This window comes from Carettochelys insculpta, chromosome 2 (assembly GCF_033958435.1).
Source record: "Carettochelys insculpta isolate YL-2023 chromosome 2, ASM3395843v1, whole genome shotgun sequence".
NCBI lineage: Eukaryota > Metazoa > Chordata > Testudines > Carettochelyidae > Carettochelys > Carettochelys insculpta.
In genome coordinates, this window is record NC_134138.1 from 67,112,338 (window position 1) to 67,131,163 (window position 18,826).

The following is an 18,826-nucleotide window of genomic DNA, read 5'->3' on the forward strand; positions in this document are numbered from 1 at the left end:
AGAAGGACTGTAAGATAAACAAACAACTGAAATTATGAAGTCTGTTTTCACAATAATTCCAGGCACACTGGATGCAGGAAGTACTGCTATATAAGAAATCTTGTGAAAGAAACTGTTCTTGCAAGATTTTAAACTTAGTCATTGATATTCAGATGGCTCAAATAGCTTGTAAATAAACATTTGTACATAAATGAACTAATGGAAATTCTCCAGTAGCTACTTAGACTCATAGTACTGGAAGGAACCTCAAGAAGCTTTCTAGTCCAGTCCTTTGCACTCATGGCAGGATTAATATTACCTAGAGCAGGAGTGTGCAAAGGGGGGCATGCACTCCCCTTTGGAGCACATGAAATTTCATAAGGGTGGGCACAGTGCAATGCTTGACCATTGCTTGCTTCCAGAGCCATTGTAGGGGGGGCCCCTGCTAATTGCAAGGATGAAAAGTGGAGCCTGAAGTAAAAAGTTCGCTCAACTTTGATCTAGAACAAGGGTGCACATAGTGGGGAGAAGGCCCCTGGGGGTGTGTGAAATTTTGAAAGGGTGAGCGCAGCACAATTGTCTGCTGAGTCTCAGGCTCATCCATCTCACTAAAAATGTTGAAATATGTTACTGTTTTTAGGTATGTGTGTCACATTTATGTACCAATTAATAAAGTTTGTATATTATACATAGTTAGTTTCTTATGCTTGCCAAAAGGGATTTTTTGATATGAACATAACTGCAATTTCCATCATTTTGGATTACATTAGACAAGTTGTATGTGGGGGGTGCTAATTGCAGGGATGAAAAGAGGGTCCCATCGTAAAACATTTGCTCACCCAGATCTAGAATATACCTGACAGATGTTTGTCTTACCAGATCTTAAAACTCTACAATGATGGAGATTTCACAACCTCCCTAAGCAATTTATTCCAGTGCTTAACCATTCTCATATTGTGTTTTTCCTCACATTTAACCTTGCTGCAATCTGCAACCACTATTTCTTGTCCTGTCCTCAGAAGCTGAAGAGAACAATTTTTATGAACTTTAAAATTATCTTTAAAAAGACATTTCAGTCTTCTCTCTTACTGACTATAAAAGCCCAGTTTTTAAAGTCTTCCCTCATAGGTTATGTTTTCTAGACTTTTATTCATTTTTGTTGCTCTTCTCCAGACTTTTTCCAATTTGTCCCCATTTTCCCTGAAATGTGGTACCCAGAACTGGATACACTCATTCAGCTGAGGCCTATCAGCACAGAGCAGAGCAGACGAATTACTTCTCATGTCTTATATACAACACTCCTGCTAATACATCCCAGAATGAAGTTTGCTTTTTTTGTAACAGCGTCACTCTTTTGACTCATGTTTAGCTTGTGAACTATTATGACACCCAAACACCTTTCCACACTACTCCTTTATAGGCAATCATTTCCCATTTTTGCATGCGTACAACTGATTTGTTCCTTCCTAAGTGAAGTATTTTGCATGTGTCCTTACTGAATTTCATCCCATTTACTTCTGAGCAGTTCTCTAGTTTGTCCAGAGCATTTTAAATTTTAATCCTATCCTCCAAAGTATTTGCAACCTTTCCCAGCTTGCTATTGTCCACAGAATTTATAAGCGCACTTTCTATACCATTATTTAAATCACTTATGAAGGTATTTAACAGAACCAGACTCAGAACTGGTCCCTTTACCAGGATTCCACTCATTTTGTCACTCCAGCATGTCTGTAAACCAGATAACTACTCTCTGGGAATGGTTTTCCAACCAGTTTATTCACCTTTTAATAGCTCCATCTAGCTTGTATTTCCTAGGTAGCTTATGAGAAGCCCACGCAAGACATTAGTAAAAGCCTTACTAAAGTCAAGATATACACAAGCAACATAACTTTCCCTGGAAAAAGTGGTATTGTGCACAGCACAATGTCAGCAAGAGAGCACCTCTTGCTGACAGATAACACCATTCACTGAGTTGGTTTTTACCATGTCAGTGGTAGAACTTCTCCTGCTGACATAGACACTATCACTATTTGAGGCGATTATGTCAACAGGAGATTGCTCTTCCATTGGCATGGAGTTGCTATGAGAGTGATCTTATGGCACAGCTGCATTGGTACAACTATTGTATTGCTAGTGTAGATATGGCCTTCATTCACTGCCTTTTCTTCTGAAATAGTTTTGATGTTAGGAGGCATTATGCAATTGGAGGTGTTGTCTATTGGAAGAGGCACTAAAAGTCTAAGTACCAGCCACCTTGTGCTAATCAGAAATCTCACCGTGCTTTCTCCAAAACAAAAGGTTTTACCTTGACATCCTGGAAAAATCCAATTTGGGTAATTACATTCTGTCTACTTTTATTCTTTCTACAGTCTGAATTGGGTAAAATTATTCTGTCATGCTGTGTCCTAAACTGTTGGGCAAATTCTCAATATGCTGTTGAATAGATGCTCTTTTCCATCTAGTGGTGACTGCATTTCTGTGGAAGTCAAAGTAAGTGTTTTGAGGTGCAAGCAAGACGTATTAGTGTTTTTCATTGTTACTAATGTTAAAATACAGAAGATTAGGTTTTGTGCTTGCATTAACAATTTTGCAACCTTTAGTATTTACGGTACGAATACATATTGTTATTAGCTAAGGCTACAATACCGTGCCAAAAGAGGGAGTCTCCTGACTTTTCCAAAAAACATTATTATTTAATTATTTTATCATATAACATACATGTGTTTCTGGTATTTTCCATAGACAATGCTTTCCATATGCTCTTTTCCATTTTCAGTATTTATCAAGTTTTTCTTCAAAGCTTGGTTTTATTATTTGTACAAAAGAAAAATACTAAAATGTGTAAGCCATATAATAACTAGCAAGATGTAGTCATACTTTGACATGAAATATTAAATAAATACTTAATTCTTTGTATTCTGCAGATGACTTTGGAACAGGCCATCCAATTTTCCCAGTTTATTATAATCCTTCTGAAAAAAGAAAACCAAAATTTCTTATTTTATCTGAACTACATAGGTTTCCACATAACAGAGGAGAACCTCTGCAAAGACCCCCAAAACGAAGTAATATTAATGTTAGCAGAAGATTCAGGTAGGTTCCCTAAAGATCCTGGGTCCACATTCTGCTATGCACACTTTTATGGCTCTCACTGAAGTAGTTGGAACTAAGTGTGTCTGAGGACAGAATTAAGCCTAACTCAGTTTGAATTCTTTTATATCAAATAGTTTCTCTCTCTCTCTCTCCTCTTTTTTTTTTTGAAAGAGATGATAGATTTTAATTACTAGCTGTAAATCCCAGTAAAAATGCAAAGCAGAAATAAGTAATGGTGAGTGAAATGTCAGACATATTTTATTTGTAGGGTACTACCTCACAAAAGTATTTCAGTACAGAGTTTAACTCTTTGGAACATGTGTGCTGCTAACTATATAGTTAAATATAAATATGGTGTTGCATACTTACACTGAAAGGGCGAAACAATCATTTTGGCTCATCACTGTAGATTACTCCTAATTTATATATTGCAGTACGTTGTACTATTATATATGTTGATGGTGCAAGATACCAAACTAGACCCTTGGAATAATCAAAAAGACTTTCTTAACCTGTTTTTCATAGCTTTTTTTAAAATTGTAAAACAAGTTTGACTTTAGCTCATATGGCCCAGTCTTACAATCTTTACTCACATATCTATTCCTTATTTACATGAGCAGTCCTGCTAATTTCAGAGGAATTCTTTGGAGCAATAAAACTTGCTCACATAAATAAGCTTTTTTCAGGCTGGGGGGTCATAATTTGTGTTTTGGTAGTATTTGTATTTTTTTAAATTATACAGAGATATGTTTATGTCTAGGCACTCTACAAACATTTTAAAACAAAATTTTGGGGAGTAAAGGCACTTCGAAGTAGCACGGGCACTTTGAAGTGGCCATGGCTACGCTGCCTGCGGGCACTTTGAAGTTTGACACTTCGAAGCTGCCGCGGAGGAGAATTTGCCTAATGAAGTGCTGCATGTGCATTTCAGCACTTCATTAGTAATCTCCCATCAGCCTGATTACCAAGAGGGCAAGTATAGACATAACCATAGTGTTTCATTCCAGATTTAAAACCCATCAAAATTTAACTAACACAAATTTGGGAATTTGATTTTGTGGCATTTAACATTGTCCCATTCATTATCATTTGCAACTTCCCATTTCATCAATCATTTTTCTCTTGATTAGTTATTACCACTAAAAATAGATGTCATATTTAAATGTGATGAGGTTAAATAGTGAATGAAGAGATATTACATGTCACATAGTTTTAATTTTTTCCCTTCATGGGACAATAGATCATTCTAGTTTGGCACAAAAATGAAATTGTCACACAGCTGTTAAATAATTACCTTTTTCCTGATAAGATCACTTAGGAGTGAAGTTTAAAAACAAAAAACCCATGAACAGTGCACTTTCTCTCTCACAAAAAAATCTATGTAGCTATTATTCTCTAATGGGTAACTTTGAGTTCCCAAACATCAGATTGTGCGTATACATGGGACTGTGTGAGTTTTGTAGAGCCACGGAATTACAGAACCCCTACTGAAACACTTTGGATTCAAAATTTCTCCCATGACCTATGTATAAGTCACCCAGGATCCCAAAGCTGAGGAAAAATTCATTGACAAAAACCTCTGCTACTGTCACAGCATCTTGTTTCTTTATTGGGTAAACTTCAGGCCATTTTGTGAAATAGTACATAGTTATAATATTGAGCGCCTGACTCTGTCTCAGGCAGAGGCCCATGTGGATTGACAGCAGTGTGTTCTCTTGGTGCCCACACAAGATTCTGCTGAAAAGGGGCTTCCCCCTGTTGTAGGGGGACTCTTCTCTGCAACACACACATCAAATTTCTTGTGTTAGTTTTCTATGTCCTGCCTGCATTTTATCCATTATAAATTTTCTTTTAGCTTGACTGTGGTTTTTGCAACCTCTAAATGTCCAGCAATTCTACTATCCTGAGACATCAGAACCTTCTTTTTCAGTGTATCTGGTACTACTGTTTTTTCTAATCTCCTGTACAATATTTCATCTTCAAACTCTAAGCCTTCCTACTGTGAGCAGAAAGATTTTACTGTGGAAATACTACATTCCAGTGTGGCTACCTTTGCCAAATGACTTTTCAATCACATAACTCTGATGCCAGTATCCTCCTTTTGGAAATTATTTAACTGTTCAGAAGTCTATTCTTGAATTTGGCATCCACTGTTCCAGTGGCTAAACCAGGAATATTTGTCCTTCTGTAAATTACCAGAAGAGAGGAGACAGCCATTTCTTCCTGAGCATGCTTGTTCCCTTGAGCAAAAAATTCTTTCATCTCTTGCTTACAGCAGTGTTTGTAATTAGCCTCTCAACAAGGCAAGGACAAGGGTGAGTATTACTATGCTTTTCCCAGGCCTGTGTGTAATTCTGAGATCATAACTGACATTTTTCCAACCATGTGGCAATTTGTCCCTTAGGATTCTGAAATCTAAAGAGTAATTACAGGGATAGATGGTCTGTCTTGACCACAGATTTTTCTCCCATACAAATAGTGGCAACATTTTTGTTAAGCCTTAAGCACAGTCAGTAGTTCTTTTTGGGTGGTGCTATACTGTCTCTACAAAGAACTTAAATTTTGACTGTAAAAAGCCACCAATCACATCCAATGTTCTTATATCGTTACTGTCTCTCAAACTGTAAGCAACTATATCGAATATGAATAAGGGGATGAAACTTCAATAGGCTAAAACAGGTACAGTCCACACTGGAAATAGAAATCACGCTCTGTTAACCCACTGAAATCTTTTCCCTTTTTTCAGGAATATTGTTTTCTCCTTTTTCACCAAATGTATGCAATTGGAAGATTGGTAAATCCACAAATAAACTTTTTGTAATAGGAACCATACAAAACTTTGCACATTTATGCAAGTCTGGACATTTGACTAGCTTTTACAGTCTGTTTTCTTTTTTTGTCAGTGGAAGTTCTCGCCTCACAGATTGTGCTTCCAATGGAAAATTAGCTATTTTTTTGAAAACAGCTCCTTTATTTAGATTCCCACTGACATCCTTAAGCTTTCCACGGACTATTTGTAATAGTATCAATTCCTGCTCAAAGATTTCAATATGTACCAGAGAGTGGCATGCCACACAGTATGCTCTCCATTACTTTCTTAAATGTGGCTGATACTTTACACAGACCAAAAACATCACTTCAAGACTCAGTATGGAAAACCACATTGAATCTGCTGCAGAGTCCAGACTGTCATCTATTTGTTATAAAGTGATTTACTGTAATCTTCTGTAGTCCGCCTAGAATGTAGTACTGCCATCTTTTTCTCTTAATCAGAATTGTGAATGAGGCCCAAACACTTGTTGAAAGTTCAGTCATTCTTTCCTAAGAGATATCCTTAATAGTCTGTAAAGCCCCTTCCCTCTTTGCAATATATAAATGGTTTGGTGGCTGTTTAAATCCACAAATATTAACATACAGAGCCAACTCTTGAAATTTGGAACTGATTTTAAGCCAAAGTTGAGCATAGTTACTAAGTAACCTATACAGAACTCCACTGCACTGCTGCAGAAGACACAATCATCAGAAGATAGACCCAGCATTTTTGAGACCATCTAGGATTTTTCCTATGATGAAACTGAATTCAGTAATTCATTCTCATTATTTAACAGTAGATGATTCTAAAAATGGGAAAACTTTACACTGAGATGAATATTAACAGAATGATGAAATCTACTGTATATTTACGAGAGTTTGTCTGTTCAAGAACTCCTCAAAAACATTCAGAACTAGGACCAAAGGTTTGGTATACAACTTCCCCTTATCATAACTTAAAGCAAGGTAAGGGTTTGGTTGTGCCACGAAAATAGGATGTGCCCGGTATGGGATTTCTTCTTGTAAAACCATACAGAAAAGAGAGAGAATCATCAGGCAGGTAAAAGGGGCTGGCTAGGGGTGCACTTTCCCCCATCCAGGACTGCCTCAGCCCTGAGCCTCCCACTCCCAGGCTCCCTTTAGGAAGCTCCCTCCCTCTGCAGTTTGTACAGGGACATTGCTGGTTATTCCCCTTCATCAGGGAGCCAGGTGAAAGTACACAGTTTGCTGCATTCCCTCACTCTGACTAGGGAGAGCAGGCAGCAGACTAACCTGAACCTGTCCCAGCTCAGAGACATGAACCCCGCCCCTGCCTGTGCCCACTGAAGTTGCAGTAGCCATGGAGAAATGCTTCTCCCCTGGCCCCAGACTGCTTCAGTAAGAGAGGTCTGGGGCAGTCCTCTCTCCCTGGGGCAGCCTGCTTCCCGAATGAGCCTGAATCCCTCATTCCCGGCCCCACCCCAGAGCAATGATTTAAATGAAGCATATACCTTTTGATTTTATTTTCTGAAAAACAAAAGTTATTTTAATGAAGGACCCAAGCAATGCCAGGTAAATCTAGTTTTTAATAATAAAGAAGCACTTTAAACCAAATAGCGTATTCAATACCTTTCCAAATGAATATTTCAGTTTTTTCACAGTTTGGTTTATAATTTTATTATGCTGAGCTGCTTAGAAGGGTTTCCAAATATAATGTAATTTACAAAACATAATATCAAGTAATTCAAAATATCATCTCTTTACATTTTTTTAGCAAGTGACTTGTCTTTTGAAGCATTAAACAGTTTAGGGTTTGTTGATAAGGAAAGGAGAACTAATAGGCAGTTTTATTAAGTTATAATCTGAAAGCAATTGTTCCTTTTAAATATTATCCTTCATGTGTTGAGAAGCTGAAATATACGTTTTAAAAAGATGAATGAGGTTTCTTTATCAACCAATTAAGCTGTGTCTACACTACAAATTTTTGTCTACAGAAGAGGCTTTCTGGCAACAAAACTAGGGAGCATCCACACCACAAATGCATTCTGTCAAGAATATGTCAACAGAACACAACCTTTTTTCCAGCAGAGTTATGTCTTGAAAATGTGAGGCATAGTTTCTCTGTAGACATAAAAATAGTGCAGATGCTCCCAGGAGCCCTCTGTCAACAGAGAGGGCTTCCAGTTCAACGGGCTGCCCTGTTTGCAGAACTTCTGATTGGCTGTTCAGTTGACAGAAGGCTGGGCAGTCTAGCTGCTCTGTGTCAACAGAAGGCATTGATGGGGGAGCCCCTATTAGGTGTGGACTTGTTCTGTAGACAGAGGTTCTGTTGGCGAAACTCTGTCTACAGTGACTTATATTGACAGAACCTCATATTGTAGACCCAGATCCAGAGACTAAGGCTGCATCTACACTATGAGATAAATTTGAATTTAAGGCAGTTAGCTCGATATTACCACATAACTGTCTTTACTGTAAATACCATTAGCTCGATTTAGGGAGCACTTATATTGCTATTACAATATCATTGGTAACTGACAGGTACAACATCAAGCTCGAATTCAAAAGTTCGATTAAAGGGCAGTGTGGAACTGCCATGTCTTAAAATTGAGTTTATTAACCTCCAGAGGTGTCCCATGTGTAACCCACAATGCCCCTCAGTGCTCCGCTCTGGCTGCTGCTCTCCAGGTGTGCAGATATTAGGTAACCTACCTCCCTCTCCCCACAGGAAAGCCCAAGACCCTGCCCTCAGCAACTCTCTTTTTTCAAAAACTTTCCTATCATCTCTTTCTTCAAGCTTTTCAGGGTCCCTCTATTATTTTCAGGGATCGGATGCAGTCATGGTGGGGGTGGGGACACTCAATGAATGGCCAGTTGAGAATTCAGTTACAGAAGACATTTCTGCAAATTTTTTTGCCATCTCTTTTGATGCCCTACTTTTCCTTCATTCCACCGGGAAATGTTTGCTCAACATGAGTGGGGAATGAGGAAAATGCAATGTGGAAAGATGATGTCAAAGACCAGTGAGCATACTCAGACTGCTACAGAGATGAGGGAACTGTGGAATAGGTTCCCATAATGCACTACTGCAGCAGATGATGTTTGCCAGTTGAGTGTGGCAGCAATAAATGGACTTTGTAAGGACCACGTGGGGAGGTGAGGATAGTCAAAAATCAAATGTATAACTTCCAGGGTTACAAAATTGATATAAATTCAATTTTATCTCATAAAATATACTATATTAGCAGGAACAAAATCAAGGATATCATGAATCTTCACCATGACAGTGCAGTTCAAAAGTATGATTCTGTGACTCATATTAAATTTAATCAGTACCTTGAAGTAGAAATTATGTTGGTTATTATAAGAGCATATGATAAACAGAAAACCAGTTGTAAAGTGCAAATACTCCTTGAAAGTAAGGGTTGATAGCGAAATAGTATTTAGTTAAGCTGTTTTCTTTACGATAATAAATAGACAATTTATATGTTAGAACATGCAGCTGTGAAACAACTTCAGTTTATGAAAATTCACAGTAATTTAGTAAATTACAGTGAAATCCCAGCCATCTTGACTTCAGTATGAGGATTCCTATAAACTTCAGGGGGGGCAGAATTTCATCTTCAGCACTCTACTGAAACAAAATATCAGTATTTACTTTATTGGTAAATATTAATTAACACCATTTATTTAACTAATGTTCTTAGAAGCAATCTACAAATCTTTGAGATTCCTATAAAGAGGGCTGTAATGAATGAACTACAGTCAGATCATCGATATTTAATATTTTCAACAATTAGGACTGTAGACAGAGCTTTTATTAATCTAAGTGATGGTGGTTATCTAACACACATGCTCAATCAATATGCCATCCCTGATTGCCTTACTGTACCACTACTGTAATAATTTGGTCTTACATAGGTCCTTCCATATAAGGATCTCATAACACTTTACAAATATTCAAGTAAGAATTCTCTCACAAAGCTAAGGATACATATCCTCAGTGTAGGATCATTGTCTGTGGTTGAGAAAGCAGAATCAAAGCTGATTGGGTGGCTGATGAGGGAGTAGCCTCCATCTTCCAGATACCACCTCAGTTTTGTTCTGCTTTCTGTTGCTACAGGCAGGGTGGGAGAATCCAGTGCAAAAGAAATAATTAAAAAATAAATAAGAAAAGTAAAATAAGAGATGAATTTTCTCCTGCCTGGAATTTCAACAGTAACACAACCCCACCCTACCACTCAGGTAACAGTCTAGTGTAGTTGGGGTAGTCATGTCGGGGTCACCAGTGTAGTTTGGCAGATCTACTGCTGTTGTGTACTCATGGGTCTTTAGCTCCATTGATGATAACCAGAAGGCTGCTTGTGCATGTAAGTGAGTGCATGTGTGCATGTATGAAGCAGGCCCACTGACCGCAGCCGAGGCTTCCCAAAAACCACAAACCACGTGAGGATTGAAGGCAGCCAGCTGGGATTTATTGCCAACCAACGTACAAATAACAGTTCTTAGGTATAGTATACTGTACTGATACCCTGTACATATGTATCTGCTGCAAGGGACTGACACAAACAGTGGAAATTCCAGTGCCCCCCCACCCCCGAAGACATCACATTATATACAGGTACAAACAAAGCACACCTCACTGCTGATGTATCATGTTACCATCCTCTGATGTTGTCAGGTTTCCACCTCCTAACGCTACTTAGATACCATCCATCTCCCCGTACCTTGTGGTTTGGTTAGATCGTCGCTATCCATCATGCTCTCATTTTAGACCCTTTCCTGAACCTGAGTCTGTATCTGCAAGGAGTAGGTATCAAGGCCTTTTTTAATGAGCTGATGAGACCTCGTGATTTCAACCAATTATTGTTCTGTCCTGGGCCAATTACCAATGTGTGTTTTGTACTCTCAGCCCTGTATTTGCCATGTTCTGTTACCAGAGGCCTGCCTCTTGCTCACAGCTTAGCTTTGCTTTGAGCCATGCTTTGTCCATTGTTGCTTGGCCTTAGGCCTCACACCAGGACTGTGATGTCTGGGGTTAGGCCTTCCATCTTACTACAGCTAGTAGGATGGTAGAGAAAGGTCCAAAAACAGCAGACAAAGGTTGTACTCATCATATTCTGTCTCTCTGCCATAGTATACAGATTAGAAGGAGAGATTTGTGTTTTGAGCACTTCAGCTGCCTCATTCATCAGGTTAGAAAGTTTTCACTTCGGTTGCCCACCTCCAACGCAGGAGCTGGGTACTTACCAGTTGGAAGTCTCAGGTCAGGGTTTAGGGGTAAGTGACCCAGGCAACTTCTGAGGATGCTGGATTTGAAGGACACTGAGCTTGAGGTGCTGTTTTTGTTGCGACAGAAGGGAGTAGAGAATTCTTGAAGTTCTGTCTTTGGATTTATTTTCCATTAACCTCCTGCAATGTTCTGGACCTTTGTAGAATCTTGTGGAATATTCCAGACTTCCTTTTCCAACTACCTTTTCCTCCAACTTCCTAAAATGTTGTCAGTCAGGCCCTTGTGGGTATGTAGGAGGCAGGGTATCATTAGTCAATCAGTGAGATATAAGAACAAAATGAACTGAAGTGAGAGCCCAACTGCAATATTGCGTAATTGTGAAAGTATACTTGTGTTTTAAGACATGAAAGGTGCGTCTATACTAGCTGGCTACTTCGAAGTAGCTGGCACAACGGCGAAATAGCGAGCATCGCGTCTACACACGCCGTGTGCTATTTCAACATTGAAATCAATGTTAGGCAGTGAGACATCGAAATCGCTATTCCCATCCAAAGATGGGAATAGCACCCTACTTTGACGTTCAACGTCGAAGTAGGGTGTGTGTAGACAATCCATGTCTTGCTACTTTGAAATAGCGGGGTCCTCCATGGCGGCCATCAGCTGAGGGGTTGAGAGACGCTCTGTCCAGCCCCTGCGGGGCTCTATGGTCACCGCGTGCAGCAGCCCTTAGCCCAGGGCTTCTGGTTGCTGCTGCTGCGGCTGGGGGTCCGTGCAGCATGCACAGGGTCTGCAACCAGTTGTCGGCTCTGTGGATCTTGTGCTGTGCAGGGCAAGTGTGTCTAGGAGGGGCCCTTTAAGGGAGTGCCTTGGGGCCTTGCTGGCCCCTTATTTCGATGGGGAGTGCTTGTGTGTGTGGACGCTCCGCATCTCCTTCTGGGGCGGCTCCTTTCGATGTTCCCCATCACTACTTCGACGTTGAATGTCGATGGCACCAGCCCTGGAGGACGTGTAGACGATACACGTCGAACTAGCCTATTTCGATGTCCTAACTTCGAAATAGGCTACTTTGACGTAGTGTGCTAGCGTAGACATAGCCAAAGAGTGTAAATAGTGACTAATAAAGTACGTATTTAATGAGACTCCAGAAATCTCTATCAAACTCTATCTAAAAGAACTATTGTTACTTCTCTTCCAATGCTTAACACATAGGCTATGGTTACACTAGCAAGTTTTGTAGATAAAACTGGGGTTTTGTAGGCAACACTCATAGAGCATCTACATGCACAATGCATTTTGTCAACAGAAACTGGTGACAAAAAAGCCATGTAGATCCTCTGGGGGGCCCTTTTTCAACAGAGCAGATCAAAAGATGAAAGAGCATCTTTGCGAGCAGGCTTGCAAACCTAGTAAGGAAGGCTTTAAATTAGGTTAATCAGGGAACGGTGACACAAGCCCTGAGGTAAGTGGGGAAGGAGTAGGAAACAATAAAGTAGGTTTCCTGGGTGAAGAGGAGAAAGTGGGCCAATCAGTCACTAAGGTGCTTATACACGAATGCAAGAAGCCTGGGGAACAAACAGGAAGAATTAGAGGTCCTGGCACAGTGAAAGAAGTATGAGGTGGTTGGCATAACGGAGACTTGGTGGAATGAGTCACATAACTGGAGCACAGTAATGGAAGGGTATAAACTGTTTAGGAAGGACAGACGGGAGAAAAGGAGGAGGAGTTGCGCTCTATGTGAGGGAGCAGTGTGATAGCTCAGAGCTCCAGTATAAGGAGGGAGAAAAAACAGTTGAATGTCTCTGGGCTAAGCTTGGAGGCGGAAACAACAGAGGTGATTTTGTAGCTGATGTCTGCTATAGACCGCCAGATCAGGTAGATGAGGACTTCTTCAGACAATTAAGAGAAGCTTCCAAATCACAGGCCCTGTTTCTCATGGGAGACATTAATCATCCGGACATTTGTTGGGAGACCAATACAGCAGCACACAAACAATCCAGTAAGTTTTTGGAGAGTGTTGGAGATAACTTCTTGGTACAAGTGCTGAGGGAACCAACCAGGGGCTGTACACAACTTGACCTGCTGCTCATAAACAGGGAATAACTAGTAGGAGAAATAGAAGCGGGTGGCAACCTGGGCTGTAGCGACCATGAGATGGTAGATTTCAGGATCCTGACAAAAGGAAGAAAGGTGAGCAGTAAAATACAGACCCTTGATTTCAAAGGAGCAGACTTCGACTCCCTGAGAGAACTGATGGGCAGGATCCCCTGGGAAATAAAGTGTATGGGGAAAAGAGTTCAAGAGAACTGGTAGTATTTTAAAGAAGTCTTACTGAAGGCACAAGAACAAAGCATCCCGCTGCATAATAAGAAGTGCAAATATGATAGGCAAACAGCTTGGCTTCATAGGGAAATCCTGGGTCAGCTTAAATTCAAAAAGGATGTGTATAAGAAATGGAAATGTTGACAGTTGACTAAGGTAGAGTATAAATATATAGCTGGAGAATGCCAGGCAGTAATCAAGGAAGCGAAAGCACAATTGGAACTGCAGCTGGCAAGGGATGTGAAGGGTAACAAGAAGGGTTTCTACAGGCATGTTAACAATAAGAGGGTTATCAGGGAAGGTGTGGGGCCATTACTGAATGAAAGAGGTAACCTAGTGATGGATGATGTAAGAAAAGCTAAAGTACTCAATGCTTTTTTTGCCTCAGTTTTCACAGACAAGGACAGCTCCTACACCACGGTGCTAAACAATCCAGTGTGGGAAGGTGGAGGGCAGCCATCTGTGGGGAAAGAATGAGTTAAGAGCTACCTAGAAAAAACTTAAGATGTACACAAATCCATAGGTCTGCATTTAATGCACCCCAGGGTACTGAGGGAATTGGCAGATGTCATTACTGAGACTTTGGCCATCATCTTTGAAGACTCTGGGAGATCAAGAGAGATCCTGGATTACTGGAAAAAGGCAAATGTAGTGCCCATCTTTAAAAAAGGAAAGAAGGACAATCCAGGGAGCGATAGACCGGTCAGCCTTACCTCAATCCTTAGGAAAATAATGGAGGGGATCCTCAAGGAATCCATTTTGGAGCACTTGAAGAGGGAAAAGTGAACATGAGTAGTCAACATATATTCACCAAGAGCAAGTCATTCCTGACCAATCTGATTAGCTTCTATGACAAGGTTACAGGTTCTGTGGACATGGGGAAGTCAGTGGATGTGATATACCTTGATTTCAGCAAAGCTTTCGATACAGTCGCCCACAACATTCTTGCCCATAGTTTAAGGAAGTATGGATTGGATCCACAGACTATAAGATAGATAGAAAGCTTGCTTGATCGTCGGGCCCAACAAGTAGTGGTCAATGACTCATTATCTGCATGGTGGTTGGTTTCAAGCGGAGTTCCCCAAGGCTCGGTGCTGGGGCCGGTGTTGTTCAACATCTTTATTAATAATCTGGATGAGGGACTGGATTGCACCCTCAGCAAGTTTGCAAACGACACTAAGATAGGGAGAGATGTAGATTCATTGGCGGGTAGAGATAGGATCCCAAGTGACCTGGATAAATTGCAGGATTGGGCCAAAAGAAATCTGATGCAGTTTACAAGGAGAAGTGTAGAGTCCCGCACTTGGGAAGGAAGAATCCCGAGCATTGTTATAGCCTGGGGACCGACTAGCTAAGCAACAGGCTAGAAACAGTGTGCCCTTGTAGACAAGAAGGCTAACAGCATATTAGGATGCATTAGGAGGAGCATTATGAGCAGATCCAGAGAAGTGGTTGTTTCCCTGTATTTGGCACTGGTGAGGCCACATCTGAAATATTGTGCCCAGTTTTGGGCCCCCCGGTATAAAAAGAATGTGGATGTGCTGGAGCAAGTTCAGCAGAGGGTGACAAAAATGATTAAGGGGCTGGAGCACATGACCTATGAGGAGAGGCTGAGGGATTTGGGACTATTTAGTTTACAGAAGAGAAGACTGAGGGGTAATTTAATAGCAGCCTCCAGCTGCCTGAAGGAGTGCTCTAAAGAGGATGGAGAGAAACTGTGGCGACAGATGGCAGAACAAGAAGCAATGGTATGACGTTACAGAAGGAGAGGAATAGCTTGAATATTAGGAAAAACTACTTCACCAGGAGGGTGGTGAAGCACTGTAATGCGTTGCCTGGAGAAGTGGTGAATTCTCCATCCCTAGAGGTTTTTAAGTCCCAGCTTGACAAGATCCTGGCTGGGATGACTTAGTTGGGGTTGATCATGCTTGTAGCAGGGGGCTGGCCTAGATGACCTCCTCAGGTCCCTACCAGCCCTATGATTCTATGAAAAGATCAATCTGCTTTTATATGTAGACGTAATCTGTCAACAGAAGTTTTGCTGGAACATCTCTTCTGACAGTAACTTCCGTAGACAGATGGCTGTAGTGTAACCATAGCCACAATGTATGATGACTTTCTAAGACTGTATTAGATAGATAGACTTTTGCTTTTCCTAATACTGTCTGTTTTCCCCCATAGAAAATAAAAGATGCCCCTGAAGAAGCCTTCAGGAGCTGAGTATAGGCAGGAAAAGTTCAGTTGCCATATAATTTGCAGCAAGTGGAAAATTTGATGAGAACATATCTGAAACTGAGCAATATAACCCAGGCTTTATGGAATAATGATTGTCCCAGCGGAGAAGAAAATGAGGAGCAAAGCATAAATGATGGCAGTCCAGTTACAAAGGAATTAACAGATTTACCTAAATATAAGAAATGGAAGTATGAAGAAAGTGATGAAGAATCATCCAGATTTCCTGTCTAAATAGAGGAGACTCATGATAAAGAAGAATGTGGTTCACTTGAAAAGCAGAGTTATGACAAAGAAAAATCTAGTTTGTACGAAGAAGAAAGAAATGATAAAGAAGAATTAGACTTGCATGATGGCAGAAACAGCAGTGAGAAAAATAGCATGCCGCAAGTCAATACATCAGATCCCGCTTTATGACCAGCAATCCTAAACTCTGCCATATTGGTCCAACAATTTTGAACAGACCAGTCAACATCAAGGATATTTTTCCAGTAAATGAGCAGAAGTGACACTTTTTAAAGTCACTTTGCAAAAGACTGCTAAAGAATGGTAAGAAATTATTGGTGTTGGCTAGTTTACACAAAATCAACTGACAGACTGTTCTATTCTTGTTGCAAAATACTTGACAGGAATGCCAAATTATTGTGTGCACTTTCTGGATACAATTACTGACATAAATAAGCTGGTGTTCTGAAGCTAAATGAAAAGTCCCCCGGCCATTTTACAGCCTATTCCTGATGGATTGGAGGTCAAGTCTGGGCTCAAGATGAATAACTATACAGATGTAGAAAATCGGAACATTATTAATGTAAAACACTGCATTGAAGGAACATGCTTCAGTGTCTGATCTCAATTACTCTCGTCTTTGCAAAGAATAATTTGATTTGCCAGGGCTCATCAAATATGTTGTTCACCGAACATAATAGTAATTTCCTCCATTTGGTAGGGCTCTCCGGGCAATATGAAGATGTGCACACCTATTGCATAGGTGCCAGGGAAAAAAATTGGTGTGTGCTGAGCACCCACTGGCAGCCCCTCTATCAGTTCCCTCTAGCATTTTCTGCCTGCCAATGACCTCTGTGGATCAGTGCCTCCTCCATGGAACTGGGTGGGAAGGGGGTGCAGGGTGGAGCCTTGTGGGACGGAGTAGACAAGGTGCAGGGCCTAGAGCTGAGTTGGGTGTTGAGCACACACATCCTCAATGCTTTGAAAGTCTGCACCTATGCTAGGTGGAATAGTTGGTAAAGAAGCTATGGGCCACTACTGCAGCCAAACAATTCAAAATGTGACCTTATGGCAAGGAAGGTGTGTGATAACATATTGGTGAGGCTCAGCAAAGTGAAGTGCTTTGCCATAATAAGAATTGTGCTCCTGACAGTCACAGTGAAAAGATATATTTTACAGTAAGATTTGTCAATGCTGGGGATGGGTGTATCCAAATAAAGGAAACACCTTATTTCTACTGGAAAAGGTCTAACAGAACTGTTTATGAATGTTTTGAATTAGAATAAAATAAAGCTTGAGGACTACCACGTGAGACCTTCTCCCACTGCCCAGGGAAGGGCCAGGACAACCAGGCCTCTCCCCTACTTGTTTCCCTGACACCCCGACATGCTGACCCCCCAACCATGGCAAGTGCAGATGCTTGCCTACATGTTGCCCCATCAGGAATTTTGCTCAGAGGGGAAAAGAAAGGAATTCCACTCTCAGGAAGAAATTGCCTCTTGCATGAGAGAGGAACTCTTGGATTTGTTATGAAAAATGTCTTTACTTCAGATCTTGCAATCTTTTGAGACCCAGTCTGCAGCTGCAGCCTCCCCTTATAGGCACTCTGCCTATTCTCAAAAGCACAACGATAAAGAGATACCAATTAGCAGAAGATATTGTCCAAATTCTTTGACTCAGTTTCCTAGTTCCCTCATTGTCTAAGGAGTAAAATTTAAAAAAAGAAGACAGGTGTTCAAAATATTACCTCCACAGATATCAGTGTCCCTGGCTTATCATCTGAGGGCACCAAAAGAAAAGAAGATGAAAAAATCTATTATGTCTAAGGCCACATCTACATTCCCCAGAAGATCAACCTGCTCAGGGTCAGTCTCCCAGGGTTGGGTTTTGCACATCTTGTCAGGATCTATCAAGCATCAACCCCTGAACTCAGCACTATCATGAGAAGTAAGAGAATTTGATGGGAGAAACTCTCCTATCGACCATCCTCAGTGAGGACGGCTACGTAAGTCGATTTCAGATAAGTCAATTCTAGCTATGCAATTGCCATAGCTAGAATTCTGTATCTGAAATCGACTTATTTTCCTAGTGTAGACCTGGTCTTACTCCAAGAGAAAGGAAAAATGAATCCAGAGGAAATTCATCAGCCATCTTTACAAGAGGAAGGTGAATTCTCAGTCTCTGAATCAGAGAATGGAGAGAAGCAAAGAGAATATTCTTCTCACTGGATCATTTTAGAATATGTTATGAAAGATCATTAGTTGCTTGGGTATTGCATCAGAAGAGGGTTGAGGTTCTGTGGTCTATCAGTGTCTTGTGTATCAATTACACAAGCAGTGTGAAGGCTGACTTGCTGAGCAAAAGGAAAATCAATCAGGTGAAATGGACTCTTCAGAATAATTGCTTCCAATTCATCATCAAAAATTTTGAATTTCCTATTGTAGGTCATTTTGGATCCAAGGCAAACCAGAAGGGTCAACAATACTTCATAAGAAAAAGGGAGCCAGGAACCCTAGGCATAGATGCTCTATCACTCAAGTGACTAAATTGTTTTACTTTAGACTTTCCCCAGTACCTATCACTCTAAGGATAATACAGAAAATCAGAAAAGAAGCAGAAATTATCTTTGTGACCTCCCATTGTCTCTGAAGTCCTTGATTTCCCAACCCTTATACAGTGGTGTATTACAGGCAGAATGCACCAGAGTGACAATCGAGATCCATTACAGTATGTGCCCTGCCCTCTGCGTTTTGAGGTAGGATTAGAAAGCAGCATGGGGTAGGGTTCAAGGGTGAAAGTAGCTGGGAGATGCTGCAGCTTGCGATTACACTGCTGCTCATAAATATGTCCTGTGCTTCAAACCAAGGTCAGATCTGTTATTCAATAGTCCAGCTCTTCACTAGGATTCAGGCAGATTAAATCTAGAATCATTGTAATTTAAAGGAAGTAACTAGA

General features: G+C 40.7%; 1 protein-coding gene across 1 annotated transcript in view; it reads left to right on the plus strand.

Annotated features, from left to right (window-relative positions):
• PPP1R42 (protein phosphatase 1 regulatory subunit 42) overlaps positions 1-18,826 on the plus strand; it is a 60,355-nt gene that overhangs the window by 35,025 nt on the left and 6,504 nt on the right. Inside the window, exons 7-8 of the mRNA XM_074985748.1 lie at positions 2,904-3,072; positions 10,673-10,675. Coding sequence (XP_074841849.1) covers positions 2,904-3,072; positions 10,673-10,675 — 172 coding nt within the window. The remainder of the gene's footprint in view (positions 1-2,903; positions 3,073-10,672; positions 10,676-18,826) is intronic.